This window comes from Danio rerio, chromosome 15, assembly GCF_049306965.1.
Source record: "Danio rerio strain Tuebingen ecotype United States chromosome 15, GRCz12tu, whole genome shotgun sequence".
NCBI lineage: Eukaryota > Metazoa > Chordata > Actinopteri > Cypriniformes > Danionidae > Danio > Danio rerio.
In genome coordinates this window covers 28,440,752-28,464,269 of record NC_133190.1, presented here as the reverse complement: position 1 = coordinate 28,464,269, position 23,518 = coordinate 28,440,752, and the positions used below count along the sequence as shown (strand labels likewise).

General features: G+C 35.4%; 2 protein-coding genes across 5 annotated transcripts in view; both read left to right on the top strand.

The window, feature by feature from the left end:
* The window catches only part of tp53i13 (tumor protein p53 inducible protein 13), a 732,349-nt gene that overhangs the window by 316,144 nt on the left and 392,687 nt on the right, over window positions 1–23,518 (top strand). The window lies entirely within an intron of this gene.
* Window positions 1–23,518, top strand: part of dph1 (diphthamide biosynthesis 1) — a 178,700-nt gene that overhangs the window by 98,793 nt on the left and 56,389 nt on the right. For all 4 annotated transcript variants that reach the window (NM_001017861.1, XM_005157582.5, XM_005157581.5 and 1 more), the window contains 3 exon segments: window positions 214–335; window positions 15,797–15,951; window positions 19,023–19,144. In NM_001017861.1, the coding sequence (NP_001017861.1) occupies window positions 214–335; window positions 15,797–15,951; window positions 19,023–19,144 (399 nt within the window).

Genomic DNA, 23,518 nt, shown 5'->3' with positions numbered 1-23,518 from the left:
GAAGGTTATTGGAGATGTTTTGCCAGAGTGCATCAGTTTACGGCTAGCGGGAGCCCACTTAACTGGAGACATGGATGTCTGAGTGACATTTCTGCTGGAGAAGTGATTGATCTGCCAGCTGTGTGGACCTGTCATTTTACTTCCAGCCTGATTGATTTGAATGGCAATAGGGTGGTGATCAAGGTCATTGATTGGCTGTTTGTGTTTTGTCAGATTCACAGAGGCGGACACTCTGGTGATGGGAGATGTGACATACGGGGCCTGCTGCGTGGACGACTTCACTGCCCGCGCTTTGGGAGCCGACTTCATGGTGCATTATGGGCACAGCTGTCTCAGTGAGTCAAACAGAAATGCGCAATCATTATTATGTGCATTTGCTTTCCCTAATGTCATTTCAAAACATGTGTGGCTTTCTTCTGTGAAATGGATTTATATTATGAGTTATAATACATTTATAAAACTTCTTTTAATGTGTTTTTATTATTTTGGAGGTTAATTAACATCATTTGGAACATTGTATGTATGTATATATATATATATATATATGTGTGTGTGTGTGTGTGTGTGTGTGTGTGTGTGTGTGTGTGTGTGTGTGTGTGTGTGTGTGTGTGTGTGTGTGTGTGTGTGTGTGAAGAGGAGGTAGATATCAGATCACAAGTATAATCAGGAGCAGAACTAGGGATGCTCATTTCGGTTAATTTTGCTAACCAACAACCGCCACTCATTAATCGGTTATTAACGGTTAACTGGTCAGATTACTATTAATTTTATATTAAACAAATTGATGTGTCTATTTTGTGTCTGACACATTAAATATTGCATTTTAAAATACTGATTTATTTTTATATGCTAGCATTTAAATAATACAACAATATGACAGAGCATTTTCACGCACCTGCAGTGTTTAGCACAGAAGAACAGAATAAACTAAATAAAATGAATAAAATAAATAGTACTGCCCTAAATTATTTACACTTAAATAATAAATTTTTATTACAAAACGAAAATACTGACTGATTCTTTTTAATTATACGTTATCGTCCCGCAAGTTAAGTATGCCTTGCAGTTGAAGAAGGGGCCGAAAACAATCCGCACCTCACTGCCTTTATGTTGACAAGGAAAAAAGAAGAGAAGAAGCGCGGTCCTCTTATGAAACGACTGAATCAGCTGAATATTTCATAATATTGTGATAATCAAGATTTGTACATTCATACTGCTCTGGATAACTTAAAACAGCGATAAGACCTTCAGAGCGGCAATAATGCGTCTTGAAGTAAAGCGAAACGGCTATAAACTCCAGCAAGATAAAGTGATCATATACAGAGCCATATACCTTTATCTATAAATAAAGTATAACTATAGAAACTGTGTTCATCTTAACTGAAAGCTTCTGCGTGTTTGCTGGCCTTACGCATCGCGTACCTGTCAGTCAGTCAGTCAGTCAGTCAGCACGTAACCCAAAAGGGTTAAACAGATAGCGCACAGCATTATACGCTTACAGAAAAGTTTGTGCTGTTATAATCCACTTACCTTTTAATACGTTTTGGTGCGATTATAATCCGCTATTAAAAACAACAACAATGACTGAATGTTTTGAATGGGTAATGTAGCCGTAGAGGGATGCATTTTGGTCCCCGCCATGGAAGAATGAATGTAGTGGAAACCATGCTCTTTAAAAGTTTTCTCTAATTTTCTTGACAACACAAACTGCTGCTCTGGGATGAGCCGCGTGCAAAACATGCCCCTCTTAACGCAAAGGCCCATTCAATCGGCTCCTTATGCAGCCAAACTAAAAATATATAAAATAATATTTTTAATCGTTTAACTGATAGCATTAATCGGTTAAAAACGCACCCTTTCGGTTAACGGTTAATCGATTATTTTGAGCATCCCTAAGAAGAACCATAAACAGCTTTATAAGTTAAAATCAAGGTTTCAAAATCATTGCGTGACTTAAGCAACCAATGTAACTGTTGAAGTATAGTGGTAATGTGAGAACGAGAATACGTGTTAACACATGTGCGGCTGAGTTTTGAACATATTGTAAAATCTTAAGTGAATTGGCTGGCATATATATAAACATTTGTTGTCATTGTGAGTGCACACAATAAAAACTAGACACCTAAAATATACAATTGATGTATTGATCTTATCTGGACGATCAAAACTAAAAGTGTAATTTAGGTTCATTTCAGTGTTATGAGGAGAAGACGCATCGAAACCCGTGTACGCAGTCTTCGACCCCTGGGTGTTGAGATTTTCAAAAAAAGACACTTTTGTATTCCTTTAACATATAGGGCTCTGTTTAAACATCTAAAGTGCATAGCGCCAAATCATTAAGGGCATGTTTTGCTGAAAAATACAGTCTGCATCCTGGTGCATGGTCTAACTGCATTTTGGTGCATGTTCTTATTCCCTTCATGAGTTGTGGTTGTGTTTTGAACATAATGTGCAGTAAACCAATCAGAGTCTCCTCTCCCATTCCATTTAAGAGTCAGTTGCATTACGCTATTGCGCAATTGCTATTTACTAGGGGTGTAACGATACACAAAAGGCACGGTTCGGTTCGGTTCACGGTTTTGGAGCCACGGTTCGGTTTGGTACGGTTCGGTTTCTGTTTGCTGTGGGGTTAGGGTTGATGTCATGTTAACAGCAATGCTAAGGGACAATTCACTTAATAACAAGAACATCTTAACTTTTTCTTTATTAACTTTGTCATCGCATTTTTAGTACAGTCAGGATACCCGAGTAACCAACTAGAATGAAATAAATACCTCCAATATAGACTAGTCAGAAAAAAAAACTATTCTCTTTAGTGCAGCCATCTTAACTAAGTAAACTAAAATTAAATAAATAACTGCAGTGTAGAATAGTGAAAGATCTTCTTCAAAAACACCATAATATCCACATTCTCCAATGAGATGCTTGATCTCTGTGCTGACACAGACGCTCATTTTTGATTATATGGTTTCATTTAGATAGATAGGTTTCCGTTTAAATTAATGAAAAATATACATATACTGTGTTTGTAAAGTGTTTTTTCATGACATATTCACCAGTAAAATACATTGCAATTGTGTCTGAATGTGTCTAATGTTAACGTTGCAGCTGGCTGTATATTTGCCTCATGATCTCTCAATCTCTCTCTCCCGCTCTCTCTATGCCGGTCATTTATGTACTGTAGGTCCGCCTTCACGACAGCTGATGCCTGTCATTTCTGTAGGTCCGCCTTCATGACAGCTGCTGCCTGTCATTTCAGTAGGTCCGCCTTTTTGACAGCTGATTGGTCAGGAGACCGATCTATCATCATTTGGCGACACAGCGCGGGAATGTAAAAAGCAATTCAGGAAGAGTGGGAGAGAGAGCGCTTTTTCCTTTAATCTCGTTTTTCGTGTATTTTTCTGAAATGATTATGATTTTCGTTGTTTTTTTTTAACTTTTGTTTGGGTAAAATTATTTTGCATTACTTTTGCCCACTTTATGAAATTTTGTGAGGTTTGTACATTTTTATTTCAATTGATTTGTATATTATTTTTTAGCTCCGCTCCTTCCCGACAATATAGCTGTATTTTCCTCAAGTTCAGTCTTAGTGTAAGGTGGATAGGGAAAATGTCATACGATTTCCATTTTGCAAACACGTAGAAAATGTATTGTTAAAGACATCAGGTAAGAGGTGAAGGTCATCTTTGTTTATTTTATTCAGTATATGGAAGAATGCGGCGCACGGCGCTGAAGACCTTTTTTTTTTCCATCAGTTTTAGCGAGGTAAGAGGGGTTATTCATGAGTTGGCATTGTTTTATTATATTTATTGCTTTTGTTTGTCTTCACTATCACCCCCTTGCTCGAGTTTAACTAATTTTTGTTTGATACTTTTGTTTGAATTTGTTACTTTATTATATTATTTTTATTAGTGTAAATATTTCTCTTTTTTTGTATATTTGGGCATTATTCTGGTTTTACTTTTGTACATTAAATCACTTTTGATGGCAGTTCTGTTGCTTACACCATCACATTGTGTAATTACCCCACTTTTTAAATGTTTTTTCTTACAAGTAAGTTTCGTGAAACAGTTGAGACAGACAGGCGTGCACTTTGTCTACGACACAAATTCTATTCTTGTACTTAACTGGAAAACCAAAATGTTTCCACACAGATGACTTATATGTGTCTTGGGGATCTGCAATCTCAGTACTATGTGAAGCAGCCATCCTGGGTCCAGTAGTAACGAGTGTGATGCTTACTCAAGTCACATGACATAACATGCACTAAAATACTAACTTTAGAATATAATATTTAGAACAAATCCTCATCATTACTAAAACAATTTAATCAAATATTATAAAGATGTGTTTAAATTGGTTCAATTAGTTAGAGACAAGTGACGTCAACCTCAACAATGTGCAGCAGGGGGCGTGAGTACCGCGGTACGCCACGAGAGTTTCGCGATACGTATCGTGGTTGGTGTATTGCGATATTTCGGTTCGGTTTTAATATCGTTACACCCCTACTATTTACATGGCAAACGTTGTAAGTGTAATCTTTGCTTTCTCTTTATTTTTACTCTTTACTTAACTCCTTTACTTTCCTGGAGTAATCAAACAGTAGATACTCACTCCAATGAAGACATTAGCCTACATATTTAATTTTGTTTAAGCTCAGAGATTTGTTTCAAATTATTTTTTAAATTCAGTTCTAATTTTCAGCATATGAACATTGAACAATATTAATGAAGTGTGGTCAAAAAGATATATCCAAACACATGTTCTATTCTTATACCCTATATGGTGATGCATACGTCTCCAAAACCAAACAGGTGGACAAATCTAAACTTGTTTTTATTGAAGAAAATGTAAATATGCATTTAATAAATAATTCTGCTAAAAATAATAGCATTATTCAAATGCAAATTGTCATGAATAAATTTTAAAAAAACCCTCCTAAGGTCGCCTATGAGTCCACAAAGTGGCACAAATGGATTTGCTATTTAAACAACATGGCACAAAACATGAATGACAGTTGTGATGGTCTGAAAATAGCAACAAATCGGACAATACACACTGCGCCTTATTGCACCGGGTGCATGATTCCAATTGTATTTATAGATTATACACCCTCAAATTTATTTTCATCAAGTCGTTTTTTTGTTTTCCTTCATCTATAATCTCTCTATATTCCTGTGGTTTCTTGTGAGCTCATTTTTGAAACTTCGATAGATGAAGAACTACATATTTGAAAAAATAATTGAGAAAGAGACCAAGAAATCTCTCAGGGGAGTCAAAAGGTTGGAGACGGTTGGCCTTGGCAGTGAGAAGTGGAGATGTATAGATTTTACTCATGAAGTGCTTTGCAAAGCTGCTCTCAATAGCTCAGTGTGGTAGCCAGTCCGAGCCATGATGTGTAAGGGATAGCGGATATTTTGAATGGACCTGCCCGCACGTGTGCTCAGCAGATCAATACTGAACATGCATTAATGGTGTCCTTTGAAAGGCCTAGACGTGCCAACTAAGAAGAGGCCGCTCCCTCACCCCCAGCCGCCTGTCAGCACCACAACATACAGTAGAGGAAATGCTAAATCAATAGGGCCAATATATCCCCAGCAGAACAATCACACATCTCCCAAATACCAGAACCGGCCAAGAGAATATTAATCCTGCATCTAAAAACCTAAAGCTTCCTGCAAACCTTATACTTCAGTTACAGGGGTAATGTGCATCTGTAAATGTATTGTGTGTGTGAATCGTGAGATCGTTTCACATGTAGAGTAATTAATCACTTCTCACAACTTTGAAAGGGTTAGTTCACTCAAAAATTTAATTTGTGTCATCATTTACTCAGCTTTGTTTCAAACCTGTCTAACATTCTTCTTTAGAACACAAAAAAAAATATTTTTGGAGAAAGCTGAATACATGTGAACATAGACTTCCGTAGTAGGTAAACGAATATTATTGTAATGCCGGGGGTGACACACACAACTGGAGGTAAGATCCAATATGCAGGTTTATTCAATATCAAGCAAGCAATGGTCAAATCAGGTATTAACAGGTATATGTGGGCAAATCCAGAGTCGTAATCAATATTCAGGAAATAGGTCTTAAGGCAGGCGGCTAAACAGGAAAACAAGGGTAAACAAGGCTAGTGTCTAAACCAGGGGTCGGCAACCCGCGGCTCTAGAGCCGCATGCGGCTCTTTAGCGCTGCCCTAGTGGCTCCCTGGAACTTTTTCAAAAAATGTTTGAAAATGGAAAACGATGAGGGAGGAAAATATATTTTTTGTTTTAATATGGTTTCTATAGGAGGACAAACAATCTTAACGTTTTCCAATGCTGTAAAAGTGTGTAGAATATTTAATTTCAACATTTCTGTCAACGAAGATTTGCGTCATAGCCTGCGACACACGTTTCTATCAGCAGGGCGGGATGCCAGGCAGGTAGCTGTTGTAAACAAACCGGCGGCTGTGTGATGCGCCATGGAGCGCAAGCTGTCTTTGCCAAAGATGTACAGCGGGGCACGCTTTCTCATTTTCCCTCCCTGAGAGAATTCAAAGAAGCCCATCCCGATCACTCACTCAACGGTGATTATTTACAAGGTGCGATCGTTGATATGCGAACTGCATTTTGGAGCAGATTTTGCGAGGAAAAAACGAGACTGTCTTTCCTTGACACACACCCCTGGAGATTGACCCTTCCTTGTTGAACACATTCCCAGGAATGACTCGAGCTGATCTTGAAATGGAAATGGCTGGCTGCGTTTTATTGCACTGTTTGTTGCCCAGATAAGGGGCATGTTGTGCACGTTCATTTTGATGTTTTTTTGAATCCTCAAAATAAAAAAAAAACATTAAAAAATCTGATTTCTTTATTGCATTTCTTTAATTTCATCAAAGCAAAACATAATGCAATAATATTGTAATGAAGTTAAACTTGAACATTAAACATAACTCATTAATATTGTAATGAAGTTAAACTTGAACATTAAACATAATTCATTAATATTGTAATGAAGTTAAACTTGATAATTAAACATAATGCATTAATATTGTAATGAAGTTAAACTTGATAATTAAACATAATGCATTAATATTGTAATGAAGTTAAACTTGATAATTAAACATAATGCATTAATATTGTAATGAAGTTAAACTTGATAATTAAACATAATGCATTAATATTGTAATGAAGTTAAACTTGATAATTAAACATAATGCATTAATATTGTAATGAAGTTAAACTTGATAATTAAACATAATGCATTAATATTGTAATGAAGTTAAACTTGATCATTAAACATAATGCATTAATATTGTAATGAAGTTAAACTTGATCATTAAATTCATTCAAAAAATTCATTAATATACTGTAATTAAGTTAAACTTGAGACGGCATCGTACAACAGAGTAGTCACGTGGCGCGTCATTCTCTACAGGATGCACTGCAGGGAAATGAACATTTAACCATAAAGGCTCAGTATGTATTTGTAGCCAACGAAGTCATTTTTATAGTATGCTAATATAGCTAATATAAATACATACAGCATGTGTTGCCATCATTATAAGGCTTATATAAAGCTTTTAATTTTTTGCGGCTCCAGACATATTTGTTTTTGTTTTTTTTGGTCCAATATGGCTCTTTCAACATTTTGGGTTGCCGACCCCTGGTCTAAACACAGAGAAAACAAGACAAGGAGAAACGCGTTGTAATGTCACTTGAAAGCAAACAAGACTCGGCAAACAGGATGGGTTAATGAGTGGCTTATGTAGGGTGTCTAATGAGTCTCTAATAGTCCTCAGGTGTAGCGTGTGTAATCAGTCTAGATGAATGAGCAGGCGTGAGTGTGACCAGAGAGCATGTATGCATATGTAGTCCAAGAGAAGGTGGAAGTGTAGTCCATGGATATAGTGGAAACCAGCGATCTCCGGAGAGCGATTCCTGGTTATCGTAACAATTATGAAAGTCAGCGGTGACAGGTTTAAGCTTTTTTCTAAACGTTTTTATGTTGCTAGGCAATGACTGAATCAGCTGCATATTGTCCGCGAGAGTTGCTGTTGATATTAATATAATTTTAAAATTTAATAATATTGTGATATTCAAGATTTGTGATTCATACAGCACTGGAAAACTAAAAACAGTCTCTCCTCCATCTTCAAAAGTCTCCGTAATTGTCTTGAAAACACAAACACTGCAGGCACCTCAATCAAAGTCCCTTTAAGGCAAGTCATTTCACTTGGTTGCCATATTTAAAACAGCTCTCGGGCAGTATGCTCGGGCATTCTGTCTGAATGGGAAAGAATCAAATTCTCCAAAATTGCTTTTAAGCATACAATTGAATTTCATAGTAGGAATCAGCAATAAAGTTAAACAACAATGGTCTCAGTTTCATTTCTAAACATCCAAAACCCACAAAATCTGCAGAAACTTACGTCTGGTCTGAGCCCCTCCCCCAGAGTATCTTTAGTATATAGCGATTGATGATTGGCTCTTGTACTAGAAGGTGGGATTTATTTGCCATAAAGCGATCAATGATTGGCTACTGTACTAGAAGGCGAGGCTTTATTCACCATTTTGACTGTTCCATTTTTCATCATTCAAAAAGATACGAGTGACACATCTTGTGTATTCTATAGTCTTTGCCTCAGTGAAAACCCCACCTCTGCTTTCATTTGATTGGAGAATGAAAAAGTAAAAAACGCGACTGACCTAACGTTCTTTTCTGCTTTGAAATGCCTCTCGAGCAAAACCTCAAACCCTCCAAAATTGCTTGCCAAGCTTATGTTTAAATCATTTTTTAAGAATCACCAATAAAATTAAACAACTGTCTTTAGTTTCATCTGCAGAAACTCAAGGCTGGTCTTGAGCTTCTTCCTCTGAGATTCGTCAGTTACATTTTTCCCCGTTTAGAACTTTACGAGTGACACGTATTGTGTAGTCTTTTGCTGAGCGTGCATTTTTTGCTCAGTACTTTTTTTAAACACTTTGACAGTTGGAGAAGCGCTCACAGATTATTATTTTAGAAACTGTGTCTGCAGCACAAAATAGTGCTTTAGTGGACACGCAGCCTTACTACACAAAACCATATTTTGAATAGAAAAGAGGGTTGACATTGTTTGCAAGTGTTATTTTTGACCGTTTCAGAAGATTCACAGTAGAATAGTAAAGGAGTAGTCTGAAGCTATAGTGCAACTGCTGTAATACATATGTGAAATGCACACATTTTACCATCAGACCATAGGCTCTTCAATTGATCAATTAGAATAGGCAACATGCATTTAAGTATCCTTATTATTTGCAACAATATTTTGTATTTTCTCCCTTTAATTACCAAGTAAGACGTTCTGTTCAGAATATTTTACTGTTTCTCTTTTTAAAAAATCTATTGGTAAAAGAGCTTTTGTTTAAGGGTAAAGTAGATTGGAATAATTTACAGTAACTGCTTATAATCAATCCATTGTATCATTTAAGGTTTTTAAGCAAACTTTCTGTCATATTTTACTTTGGACTGTACTTGTTATTCCTGAGGTTGTTGTTAATTTGATCTGTACATCTTTTTGTACTATGTCTATGTATGTATGTACAGTATACTACTTTCCCCTTTATACTCTGTTGAAAATGAGAAGATGCATCTCAAGGGGTTTATTCAAATGAATAAATATCAAATACATTTTGAAAGAACTATTATCAACAGATGTTTTGAAATGAGAAATGAGGTAAAGAGAAAGGTTTTTTTGACCTTGGATGGTTGGAAAATATTGTGGGAGATCTACGAAACAAAATGAGCAACCTTTAAAAGCAGCTTAAGGCATTGCATGTCACTGTATACACGCTCCTGTACCTGTGAAGTCATTCGACTTTCTAAACCATCTCAATCATGTCTTATTTTACCTCCTAAAGAATAAAACAGAGAAATGAAGGAGACGAGGGGATGGTGACTGAATCCATGACTCTTATTGACAAAAGCTGTAATTGCAGTGAGTAAGTGCTCTGAGTCTGCCGTGCTAATTGGATAAGAGAAATGGATCAATGCCACTTAACTTCAACCCCCCGGCCCCTCCACGTTCTTTTCTTTTGTTTTCCAGCACCTGCAGAATGAGGCTGTGAGGCCACTTGTGTGTTTCATGTGTGTATGAATATAGCCCTGCATGTTTGTGTGTTCAGACAGTGACCCACTTTAACACAAAACTTTGCAAGAATAAAAACTTTGTCACAGTCAGTAAAATTACTCTCCCGCATCTCTTTTGCTCTCTCCTATATATATTACTTCAAGTACCAAATAATGAATGCTGTTTATGATTACTGTTCAGTAGCTGTTCTTCAACTTTGTTTACAGCCTGACTGATTATGGCCTAATCCTACCTAACAACCATGAAACTCGCATTTGCTGAATTTGAAATGCTCTACTGAGGTGGGGAAGTTCAATAGGGCTTGATCTTAGCATGATGCTAAGATAACAACACAATATATAATAACACATACACAAACAGTTTAGTAAATAACAATGAACCCTTATTGATTTATGAACCACTGGATTCTTTTATTTGCTCTTAAAGGTTTCTGTCAGTGTAGGTGTTCATTCATCCATGCTATCCGCTTGGTAATTGTGACGTCACGTGAAGCTGCTTCCGGGTCCAAGCTCTCTATTCAACTGTATGGGGAGACTCATGAAATGGTAATTACCAATGTTTACAAAGCGGTGTAATACTTTCGAAAATCCCGATCGTAATATATGTCCATGCCTTATATCCGATGGCCAGAAAGTTATTATTTTTTTATAAATTGTTAAACATTTTGGTAATTGTTATGCAGCAAGCCCAAAGATTGTTGTGTACAATAAGGGCCCTATCATACACCCGGCGCAATGTGGTGCAAGGCGCGACGCAATTGTTATTTGCTACTTTCAGCTCGGGGCAAGATTCGTTTGAGGTATATCGCCACGCTTTTTAAATAGCAAATGCATTTGCGCTCATATGTGCGCCCATAGGCGTTCTGGTCTAAAAAAGCAGGTGTGTTTTGGCATGTTGCTGTTGCGTTGCTATTTTGAGAAACTGTAATAGTCTGTTCTTTAGACCACAACAAAGCCGGTCTATTGTCTGGTGCAGACTGCGCCTGGCTTACACACTGTTTAATACACACAAGACGAGCAATACGCAAATATCTTTACATATAAAAAAGATATAAAATATTAAGGATATATATAGGATATAATAAGGATATACATATAGGATATAAATATAAAGCATAAAAATATTATAAAACATTATTTTTTAGCCTACATGAATTTAAAGACCACTTTCTTTTTTCATCTTGGGAGGCTTTTTCAGGCTTTTTCAGTTCATTCAATTCTGTAAATAGCAAATGTGCTTATGGCACGATGCAACTGGCTCTTACAGGGAATGGGAGATGAGACTCTGATTGGTTTATTCTCAAAACACACCTATAACTCACTAAGAAAATAAACTCAACCTTATAATATTATTATAGTAAAAGGTTCCTCGTTTTCAGTTCTAAGCTGTTACAGCTTCCAATATACAGTACAGTAGGTCAGAACTGTGCTTATGTTAGGCAAATTCAAATCAATGTAAAATATCCCTATAACTGCCCCACCAAGAAAAAATTGGATTGCATTTTGCATTTCTTAACTCGATGCGTTTTTATTTATTTATTTTTTTTCAACACATGCCATAATTTCTAAAATATCAACCTCTACCATGGTAGATGGTAGATATGTTGGGTTATGGTAAATATACCGGAATTAATACGTATACTGTGAAAGTGTAAGGCCAATTCATTTAAAAATATATTCAAAATAAAACATCTATATTTTTGAATTATGCCATAAAATATTTCAGATTTCATTTAACATGTCTTCTTGTTTGTTTGTTTTTAACAATAAAACCAAAATTCAAGTGTAGTAGTGCAACCATTATTTAAAACAGTCATTCCTTAAATGACTTTTAACAGTCAAAACATGGTCAACCATTTGGTAGAGCAGGCAGTTAAAGATATATATATATATATATATATATATATATATATATATATATATATATATATATATATATATATATACACACACACACACACACACACACACACACACATATATATATATATATATATATATATATATATATATATATATATATATATATATATATATATATATATATATATATATATATATATATTGTTTTTTCATGTGTTTTTATGTATTTGTCATGTTTTTATCTTCCTTTCTATTATTATTTTCTTTTCTTAATTTTATGTACAGCCCTCAGGCACATCTGAGGTTGTTTATAAATAAAGCAAGATTGAATTGAATTGAGTTATTTACACTAAACTATTTCTAACAACACCTTTCAGTACTGATTAAATTTTTATAATTTTAAATTGTTGGATTGCATTCCTATGAAAAACATTTCTATTCCTATATTAATATTCAGTGAATGTTATATCATTACATTTATGATTTTAGAGTTCATCTACCATCGATTTTGAGAGGTTTGTATACCAATACCACACTTAAAGCATAATTAACTTTTAAAATGAAAAGTCTGTTATCTTTTAAACATCTTTATCAGTTTATATGATTGTCTTCCCTTACAAAAATTAACCATGGTGTTACTACTATATTAAACATAGGAAGCATGTAATTGTAGTTAAATCATGATAGCTACACATTCACCATGGTTTTGCTATGCAAACCATAATTTACAATGGCATTCTGATGGATGTTAGTAACCAAATTGTTACTTTATATACTAACTAATATTTAGTCCAATATAATGATGAAGAAATGATTTCCTTTTTCCTTTTAAAATTATGTGCTTTTACATGCTCTTTCATAGATGTTCCTGCAAAATGTACTTATTGAGAAGGCTCTGTTGATCTTCTTACTTTGAGCAAGATAAATTTACTTCCTCTCTTCCCACTTGCTTTACCGTGTCGCCGTCTGTTCTTGCATCGTTAAATGGGCTCCATGTTTAAAACACTCCCTGAAGGTGGCATTTGCCTAATAGCAGTGGAATGGCCATTAGAGCAGGAGCTTTAAAGAAAATGCTGCAAGAAGAGCAGCAATTATGACCATCAGCAGTAAATGATAATGTAGATGGAGAAGAGCGAAGTCCGCCTCTCTCTTTCAGCTCTGCTGTCTTTTAAATGGGGTGTGAAATGAATGGCATTAATAGCAATTTACTCTTTTCTTCAGTTACTGTCATCCGTAGAGCAGAGGTATAGGCTGGCACAAAACTTTTCTAGTTTTTAAGAAGTTTGCCAATTGTGATTCCCTTTATGGTAGTTTGGTCAAATACATTTTTATATGCTGGATAATAATCATATTACACATACACATGAAGTTTAGTTGATCACCAATTGCATTTCTTTCTCAATTATTTAATTTGAACTATATAGCAAAGCGCATGCCATTGGTTTGATTATGGTTCATTTTATCTGCTCCTGGGCTGGAAATGAGATGTGCAGAATATAAAGAATGTTTTAAATCTATATTAAAAACATAAATTTTGGTCTGTCATTTATGCACAGTATTGTATTGTAAATCCTTTCTTTTCTGCCTTTATCTTTGATTAATTTATTTTACTGTATTAATCTTTTAATATTGAACTTGTTTTTGCTTTTACAGTAAAAAAAAAGATTATTTTTGATTTGTTCATTCATTTTCTTTTCGTCTTAGTCCCTTTGTTATTTTGGAGTCGTAACAGCAGAATGAACCGCCTACTTGTCCAGCATAGGTTTTACGCAGTGGATGGCCTTCCTGCCGCAACTTATCTCTGGGAAACATCCATACACACTCATTCACACTTATACACTACGGACAATTTAGCCTACCCAATTCACCTGTACCCGATAAACCGAAGCACCCGGTGGAAACCCACACAAACGCAGGGAAAATATGCAAACTCCACACAGAAATGCCAACTGACCCAGCCAAGGCTTGAACCAGCGACCTTCTTGTTGTGAGGCGACATCACTACCTATTGCTCCACTGTGTCACTTCATTGTTGATTTATGATTAATGAATTATTTGTTTAAGTTATGTGGTTACAGGGCTAAATTTAAACAAACTAATTACATTTTGTAATGTTTAACTTAACTTGTTTGTTAAAATTCAGCTTATATACATTTTTTGCAACAATTTGGAATCAACCATTTTTTGGTGTAGTATTACTTTCAACTTTTGCAATAAATTTTTTTTTTTTTTGTCTTTAAATCATGTAACTTCATTAATTTGAACAGTTTAAAAATTGATTGATTTATCCAATATGTTATGTGCTTGAATGAACATCTTTTTATTTATCTTACTACCAGTTGTGTTGTAAGACAAAAGAGTAAAATAATCATTTACCGTAGGGGTTGGCGATATTAAGTTCATCTATTCCAGAAGCAAGACTTGAAACTAATCCCTAATTTTTAACATTTTTTGACAAAAGGGACATTTTTTGCATTTATAACTGTTGCATCTAGATTCTGATTTACTTTGTAACACACAAATCTAATGAAAACATAATAGATCCATTTATTTATTCATTCATTTTCTTTTTGGCTTAGTTCAATCAGAACTATCAATCAGAGGTCGCTACAGTGGAATGAACTGCCAACTTATCCTGCAATTTTTTTTCCAGCTGCAATCCATCACTGGGAAGCACTCATACACTTACATTCACACACACACACATAGACAATTTAGCACACCCAATTAACCTGTACCGCATGTCTTTAAACACTGTTAGAACATGCAAACTCCACACAGAAATGTCAACTAACCCAGCTGGGGCTCGAACCAGCGACCTTCTTGCTGTGACGCAATCATGCTACCCTATGACACCATGACGCCCCAATAGAGTACATAGATGTTCATGGATGTGCAAAAAAAATGTAATTTGCATTTAAAGAGTACTTATTTTACCCTTTTTTCAAAATTAAAGATGAGTCTTTTGTGTCTTCAGAATATGTCTGTAAAGTTTCAGCACAAAATACCAAATAATATTATTACAAAATAATATATAATATTTTCCAGTACTGGGTTGCAGCTGGAAGGGCATCCGCCTGCTAAAACATATGCTGGATAAGTTGGCAGTTCATTCTGCTATGGCGACCCCAGATTAATAAAGGGACTAAGCCAACAAGAAAATGAATGAATGGATATATACTGTATAATAAATAATATTACAAAAATAATAATAATATTAAATTTGTGAAATTTGAGCTGTTAGGACATTGTTGCCTGTGGCTTTAAAACAAATGAACTGGTTCTCCCCACCCACCATTCACACGTGCGTGTCAGAGATCGCTCTGTATTACTCTGATGTGTTTAGCCTTCACGCAGATAAACAGCACAGTGATAGACAAGAATGAAGCAGATCTCTCTTACTACAGTAAGAGCTTACCCAACTGTTATTTGATTCATTGGTTGTGGAGTTAATTCAAGCCTTTTTGCAATGATGAGTCACACACAATGTCGTTATAAAGTTCACACACACAAAATGAACCTGATTTAAGTCCACAAACCCGAATCGAAGCGTCTTCTCTTATAATTGTACTGACAATATGCGGCTGTGGTGATGAATTACATAATAAATTTTACTGTTCAATTATAAACATATACTTCACCTACACACAAACGGCTTACAAAAGTTGATTTTTATCAAAGGTGTCCTAAAAGGGAAAATTAATGTCACTAGCAGCATCAGGTATCAACATTTCGATTTTTAGAGGAAAAATAGCAGGAAGTCAGCTTGCGAGTGCAATCATTGTTGAGTGAAGTATGCAAATGTTGTTTGTGTCTTCAGTCCCCATAGACTCGACTGAGGGCATCAAGATGCTGTACGTGTTTGTGGACATCCAGATTGACACTGCCCACTTCCTGGACACACTCAGGTTCAACTTCCCCCCCGGCCGCTCGCTCGCCCTCGTCAGCACCATCCAGTTTGTGGCTGCTTTGCAGGTGACCTTTGACCCCTCCGCTTCTTACTCAATGATAACTATTCCCTGCGGTTAAAGATGTTCTATGATTCAGTTACTGTCTGTCTCCTTCTGTATCACTTACCTTCCTTCTTCAAGGTCTCTGACAGCACACAAGGCTGTCCGTGTGTTTATGTTTGCTCCAATAATGCTGTGTGTTTTCATACACTATGTGGGTGTGAAATGCAGTTAAAGTTATTTTGAACTGCACAAGAGGAGGAATTATCAAAAGTCATGTTGCACTCGGCGCATTACATAAGTGTGAGATTTTTTTTTTCCCTTTCTCTATTTTTTCCCTCGTTCACTCTCTCCTCCACACTGTCGGTTTCGCCCTCCTGCCTAAAAATGACCCATGTTATTTCGGGAAGCAGTATGGCCTGTGTATGGTGTGTGTAGGCCTGTTCAAATGCTCTGGGTGGGTGCTGAGGGTCAGAAGGGAGCGTATGCATGCATTTTATGTGGTTTTGTTATTCTCTGTGCTCGTCAAAAGCAAAATATGAAGCGTAATTTCTCCACCCCCGTCGCATTAGAGCAGCTTTCTTGCCTTAATTTATTTGGCACAATCGATTTGCTTCCTTTTTGTTGGAAAGGAAAGCCCGTAGGTGTTTTAGATGTGCTGGATGACTGTTCCTCAGATTCTATCTGTCTCTCCTACTTCATTTTTGGTAAAAAGGTGGCATTGCATTTTTCGAAGCCAGATTTACAAACTTTTCTCAGATCGAGACTAGGGCTGACTAGTGCATCCGCAATAGTCACATTACAGGATATGCAATGTTCAGTCTGAATTATTGTTGACCAGAAGCTATAGAATTAATCTTTAATTACTGTATTTATATGGAATTTATATGAAAAAATGCTTTGAATTTTGTCTTGTTTTTAGTCAAAATATCTACATTCCAAAGAGAAAACAAGATTATTTTGCTTAACACTGCAAGACCATTTAGCTGATTTTAACTCTTAATTTTGACTTTGTATCTCTGAAGTTGAAAACAAAACAATAATTTTACTTGCTGCTAGACGTTTTTGATATTTGGACTAGAAATGAGACAAAGCAAAGTAAGAAAAGCATCATTTTTGCATCGGGATTATTCAGTTTCTGTAGCTGAGTACTGTTAGACTCCCCAGAAAACGGTCAAATAGTGCTATTAAACAATCTTGTGAAACTGTATTCATATCACAATTCATATCATATTTATTACAGAAAAAAAACATCCCAATTTCAGATTTTTCCAATATTGTTCAGCCCTAATCTAGACAATATTCTTAATGGTTATTATTAAAATTATAACTTTCATTTAAATATTGGATGGTGACACTGTATGTCCATTTTCAGCAATCAACTGATTGGTCTTTAAGGCTGTCTACATTATCCTGTCCTTTCGTTTGTTTGTCTTTTGTAGACAACCAGCTTTTATTTTTGGGACTTGAATGAGTTAGTGACATTGCAAAATTCTAGAAACCACAGATTTCCATTGCTAAGGGTGAAAGGGTGCCAGACAGAATCTGCGAATATTTTTTGGTATTTCTGTGCAGAATTTTGTATTAAAACAAAATCGGTGGATTTATGTGAAATGATTTTGGGAGCATCATTACTAAAAACTTAATATATGAAATAAAACATAATACTTTTAATTACTTTTATTTAATGTTTACAATTAAATAAAATAAATAATAATAAATAATTTCAATGCAAATCCAATTAGATCCACTTATTTGGTAAATAAAGCAAGTCTCTCATATAATAGATGGCTACTAAAAGACAGAAAATTTTACTTAACAAACTGTATTGTAAATAAATTGTAAGAAAAAATTATATTTGTTATATTATTACTGAAATTAATAAAAAAAACTGAAAAAACACAAGTTTACACACATTTACACAAGTCAATAAACAGACTTGATGGCCTAAAAATCTGCGGATTTCTGCGCATGCAGAAGATTTCGTGTGGGCCTAGTCATAACTTAAAGTAATAATAAAAACAATCCTGCTGATGGAGGGTGTCAGTCACTTTAGAATTAAATGTGGAAAAAAAGCTGCTAATTAAATAAGGTTTTTCAGATAATTAAAAAATTATATTTACTCACTATTTACTTCCAAAAGGGTGAGTAAATGATGACCGAAGTTTCATTTTTTGATGAATTATTATTAATTAAGGAAACTATCGCAAGGCACAATATTAACATCAATGACTGGGAGGGATCTGAAAGTGTTCTCTAATCAAGTCAAGTGAAGTCAATGTTTATTTATAAGGCACTTTTTGAAAACAATAAGTGCTTATCAAAGTGCTGTACACACGAACACCATCTAAAACAAAGAAGGACAAATACCTGTACAATAGACATAAGACTCTCATATGGTATTAAATGTCAAAGAGTAAATTTGGGTTTTAAGACTAGATTAAAAAACGGAAAGGATTGTGGCCTGCCTAACACGGAGAAGCAAATTATTCTAGAGTTTAGGGGCAACCACTGCAAAGGCACGACCCCCCCTGGTTTTTAACCTTGTGCGTGGAACAGCCAAAAGTAGCTGATCAGCACATCTAAGTGCCCTTGATGAAGTGTACGATTGAATTAATGCGGAGTCGTATCTTGGTGCTAGTCCATTTAAGCATGCTAAATGCTTAGTCTCTAATTTATACACTGTAAAAATACTGGGTTTCACACAATTGATTTGTGTTGGAACAACATATAGGAATTAAGTTAACTTATTAGTTTTTTTTTTTTTTTTTTTTTTTTTTTACAAATTTAAGTGGATTGTACATAAACGATTACAGTAAGCTATCCCCTGCAAAAACTCAAGAACTTTGTTCTTTCAGTTCATTTAAAATAAGTAGTTTAAACAAACAGCAAATGTCATTTTTTTTAAGTGTACGGTGTTTCAGAATTAATGTAACTCCTGAAATATGCTCTAAAAATGATGACAAATTTCAAGCACTTTTTAATAAAAGTGTGAACATGTTCGATTCCAGATTGGATACTGGGTTCTGCACCAACATTTTATTGATCAAAAACTTGCCTCCTTGATCTTAGTATTCCTTTTCTTTCTGTTTTCAGGCAGCCAGTGCAGCTCTGAAGCCAGATTACGAAGTGCTGGTTCCTCAGTGTCGGCCACTTTCTCCTGGGGAGATCCTCGGGTGCACCTCACCTCGTCTGGACAAACATGTCAATGCTGTCATGTAAGAAAAGCACTTCTGCTCCACCTTGAGCATGTGTTAGATTGAAAATAATGGGTCATGTAAGTGACACAGCATATAACTTTGGCTATACAGTTACAGAACTGCACCATTTTGGGGTCCTGAAAATGCAACATTTTGAAAATTTGCTTCAAAGTGCAAGTTCCTAAAAACAAAACCATTATTTTGTGCAAAATATCTATAATTTAATTTAAAATAAGAAGCATTCAAATATTTATATATTAAAACTGTACTTTCAGCAGCAAAAAAGTGTTTGAATATTGTTTGTTATTTATTATTTCATTTTATTTTCCTTCATCATACGTTTTTGTGTACTTTTTATGTCAAGAACTGCAATCCTGTTGAAGGATTAGGAAAATATGCATTTTTATAGTTTTTTATCTCATTTTTAACCATATTACAAAATGAATAGTCAAGGTTTTACTTTATTGTGGATGTATTTGCTGCTAAAAATGTAGTTCTTATTGTAAATCTGTTCACAATAAGATTGCTGTTTCATTAGGATTTGTACTTTGCAGTTCAATGTTTTCGTTAATACTTAAAATTGCTTTTATTAAGCACAAATTCACTAGTACATTATAAAAAAAGAAGAAAGCTATTTCTGTACGCTTACAACAAAACAGTTTATACTCCCTTCCTTTTCTACAAATAGCTTTTTAGAAGTAACCAAGGCCTCGTTGAAAATAGAAATCATGCTGCCCAATGCTATTTATTCAATTCATCTTCATTTCTATAGCGCTTTTACAATGTAGGTTGTGTCAGCAGTTTCACATGGATTATAGTGAATTGAAACAGTGTCAGTTAAGTTTTCAGTGTTAAAGTTCAGTTTAATTGAGCATAGTGAATGTGAGGGGCTATAATACACCAGGAGCTCCCTCAAATGCTGGCGAGCTAGGCTGTTCAGGGCTTTGTAGGTAGTCAACAAAATTAAAAAAATGTATATGATATTTAATAGAAAGCCCATGCAATGATATTGGAGTTATATGATCATATTTCTTTGTTCTAGAAAGCACTCTAGCAGCTGCATTTTGAACCAGCTAAAGTTTGGTAATTAGACCAGCAGGGCAATCACCTACAGTAGTAACGCATTACATAATCTAATCTAAAAATCTAATAATCTAATCTAGAGGTCATGAATGCATGAATAAGCTTTTCCACATCAGACATTGATAGCTTATGTCAAAGTTTGGCAACATTTTTAAGATGACAAAATACAGTTTTACAGATGCTTGAAATCTTATAATATTATTAATATAGTTATATTATGTCACACTTCTGATAAACCAATCAAATGACATCAAGCCCCACCTTTCATTATTACCCTCTGAATATTGTTTCACTATGAAATGTCACATTGCGTACGATGTGTGTTGCAATTGCAGTTTCATGCTGTCTTTAATGAGGAGCTTGTCAAGTTCTGTTGTAACACAGAGAAGAGACATTAAGCAGCAGATATATAGGTGTGTGATCTATTATTCTCTGTATCACACGGCTGCAATAAGCAGCAAGCTCTGCTACTGTGAGATAGAGGGAAACCTCTTGTCTGTGTGTCTGTACACAGCGAATGTGTTTGTGCGTGTTTGTTTTCTGTCTCTTAATTCAGCATGCAGAGTCTTTGATGAATGTAAGTGAGTGTGCGTAAAGAAAAAGGAAAAGAGCAAGAATGAATGCCTGTTTTATTTAATTTTCACCCATCACCTTTTCATCGGGGTGCCTGTCAAGTGTAGACGTACAAATGTGGCCATGTCACTGACCCCCCCCATAAGGACATGGCTATTATGCAAATCGACTTTTTCATAGATCATTTAATTTGCCCTCAAAGTAAAAACTTTCTCTGACACCTACAATGTAGTAATGTGATGTTATATTCCCAAGCTGAATTGCCACCATATAATTAACAGCTAATTAAGCTTACACAGAGCCTGACTTTCTCATAAGACGTAAGATGTTGGCCAGGGGTCTGAATAAAGTCCCACCGAGAGGATGATTGTAGCTTTGTGTTGAAAAATTACTCTGGGTCTAAGGTCAATCTGCATTTTTATAAAGTCTTTGTTGAGTAGGGTGGACCATAAAGCGCTCAGCGTTTAATAAAACTTGACAAACGCCACAGGTCTTCATGCAGACCTTTGGTTTCAACTTGGGATTTCTATTGAAACAAGAGGCAGCTCGGTCTCATTGCTGAAGGCATAATGAACTGAACTTTGGTTGAATGGGTTGGTTGCTGTGAAAACCGATTTTTAGAACTGCAAATTAGGCCATTTCTAATCTTGTATTCTCAATAGTGCCATCTCCACCAAATGCATCAATTTGTAGCCGTTTAAGTTTTACCATTAAAAGCTGAGCCGAGGAACCTCTGAGAGTTTAATGCTTCTTCCATAAATGCAATATTTGTTATAGAGGCCCTTGAAAGAGACAGTGCAGTAACCCGGAGAAATTGGTGTGTTTTATTACAGTAACATGTGAAGGAAAGAGAAAAATGTGTGGAGAGGGTGTTAGTTGGTGAATGACTTTGTCCGGCAGCTAATAATCACAGCCTTTGCGAAGTAGTACAGTGAAAGGGAGTGGGAAGTCAGTGGTTATTTAAGGCAACATAAATGCATATTTCATTGTGAAATCCTATAAGTATGTGCATTTAGTTCATGGTTGGTGGGAAGTCCTTAAATAAAATCGGATGGGTCGTTGCACTGAAAAAAACAACACATTTTTCTATTTTTCTTTTCTGAGAAAGTCATACTTTCTCAGTCAGGACCAGTGTTGGGTAAGATACTTAAAAAAAGTGATAGATTACAAGTTACTGACTACTACTAAAATATTGTCATTTGATTACATTACTGATTACTCCATGTACAAAGTACTCTGAAGTTTCTTTCAAAACATGTAAAACATATAAAACAATACAAAATAAACTGCAGCTCTTTCAGTAATTTAATATTCACTGAAAAACAATGCTATGGGTTTAACACAGCAACTTGAAAATTCAAATGATTTAAAAAGGTGTTTCTCTCATCATTTACTTAATCTTTACTTGTATCAAACCCGGTTGTATTTTTTTCTTTTTCTTTTGAACACAAAAGGAGACATTTTGAAGAAAACTGCATACCTGTAACCATTGACATTCATAGTAGGAAAAACACTTAGCTCACTATGTCATATGTTGTGGATACATACTGTAAACGCTCAAATGTTGAAAACATGAAATCTGGAATACGTAACCGCATTACTTCAACGCCATGTGTGCTTCGCTCCCAATATGCGTGCGTAAGCCGTGGGCCTCCGTTTTAAACAACAAACTTGTGTGTGCCAAATATGCAATATTGAATGGCCCCATAGGCAGATACTCTTCTCTTCAGATATTTCGAAGTTACCTTCTCTCCCAATCCTGCACACAAATCCAATTTGGACTGCTGTGTTTTTGGGCACCGGTGTCCTCCTTGGCGATGAGTATTGTCCTAGAATGCTTTCTGCTCAAGTGTTTTGAACAAGCTGCTGATCGAGTTAAAAGCAGTCCAAAGTTTTTAGAGACTGGACAAACTGCACAGTAATACACTTGTTTTTAAAATCAAAGTAATGTCTATATTTCCACTTGAAACGGAAAACACTCTCATTAGCGGCCATTTCAGCTTGCGTTCTCCAGCAAATTAAAAAATTAAAAGTGAAAGTTCATTCACTAACGTTGCAGCAGAAAACGTGAATTAAAAGGTGCATTTTTTTCTTGCTAAAACTATATTTGTAGCGTAAGTAACGCATTTAAACTGAATTTAGTTAACTTTAGTAACTATGTAAACTTTAGTTTAGGAATTATACCCATCTCTGGTCAAGACATACAGTATTACTTCATTTATTTAGTTTTTTTCCACAATTTAGTTTAGTTTCCCTGAGAAATGTTGCATTCTTTTTCATGAGTATTGAAATTCTCTAAAGAAACAGTGTGGTCTCCCCCAAAAGTATTGCGTTCCCTCTAGAAACTTTGGGTTCTCTTCCAAAATGACTACTTTTCTCCTAGAATTCTTTAGTAAAACTAATGCTCTTTCTTGAGGAACTTTGGGTTCTCTTTCATACGTTTTGCATTGCACTGAGCACTTTCTCTAACAAAAAAAAAAAAACTGTTGCGTACCACTCACAAAATTTTGTATTTTGTTCCCCGAGAAACTTTGCGGTCACTAACACAGCATTTTGTGCTTTCTCATAAGAGTTTTGCGTCCTCCCAGAAACGTTGTGTTCTCTTCCAAAAGTATTGCGTTTCTCCAAGAAACTTTGTATTCTCTCGAGTATTGGTTTCCCCCAAGAAACTTCTACACAAGAGTACCCAAGGAGTGTCTTGTGCCCTCGAAGAAACATCTCTCACAGGAGTTTTGC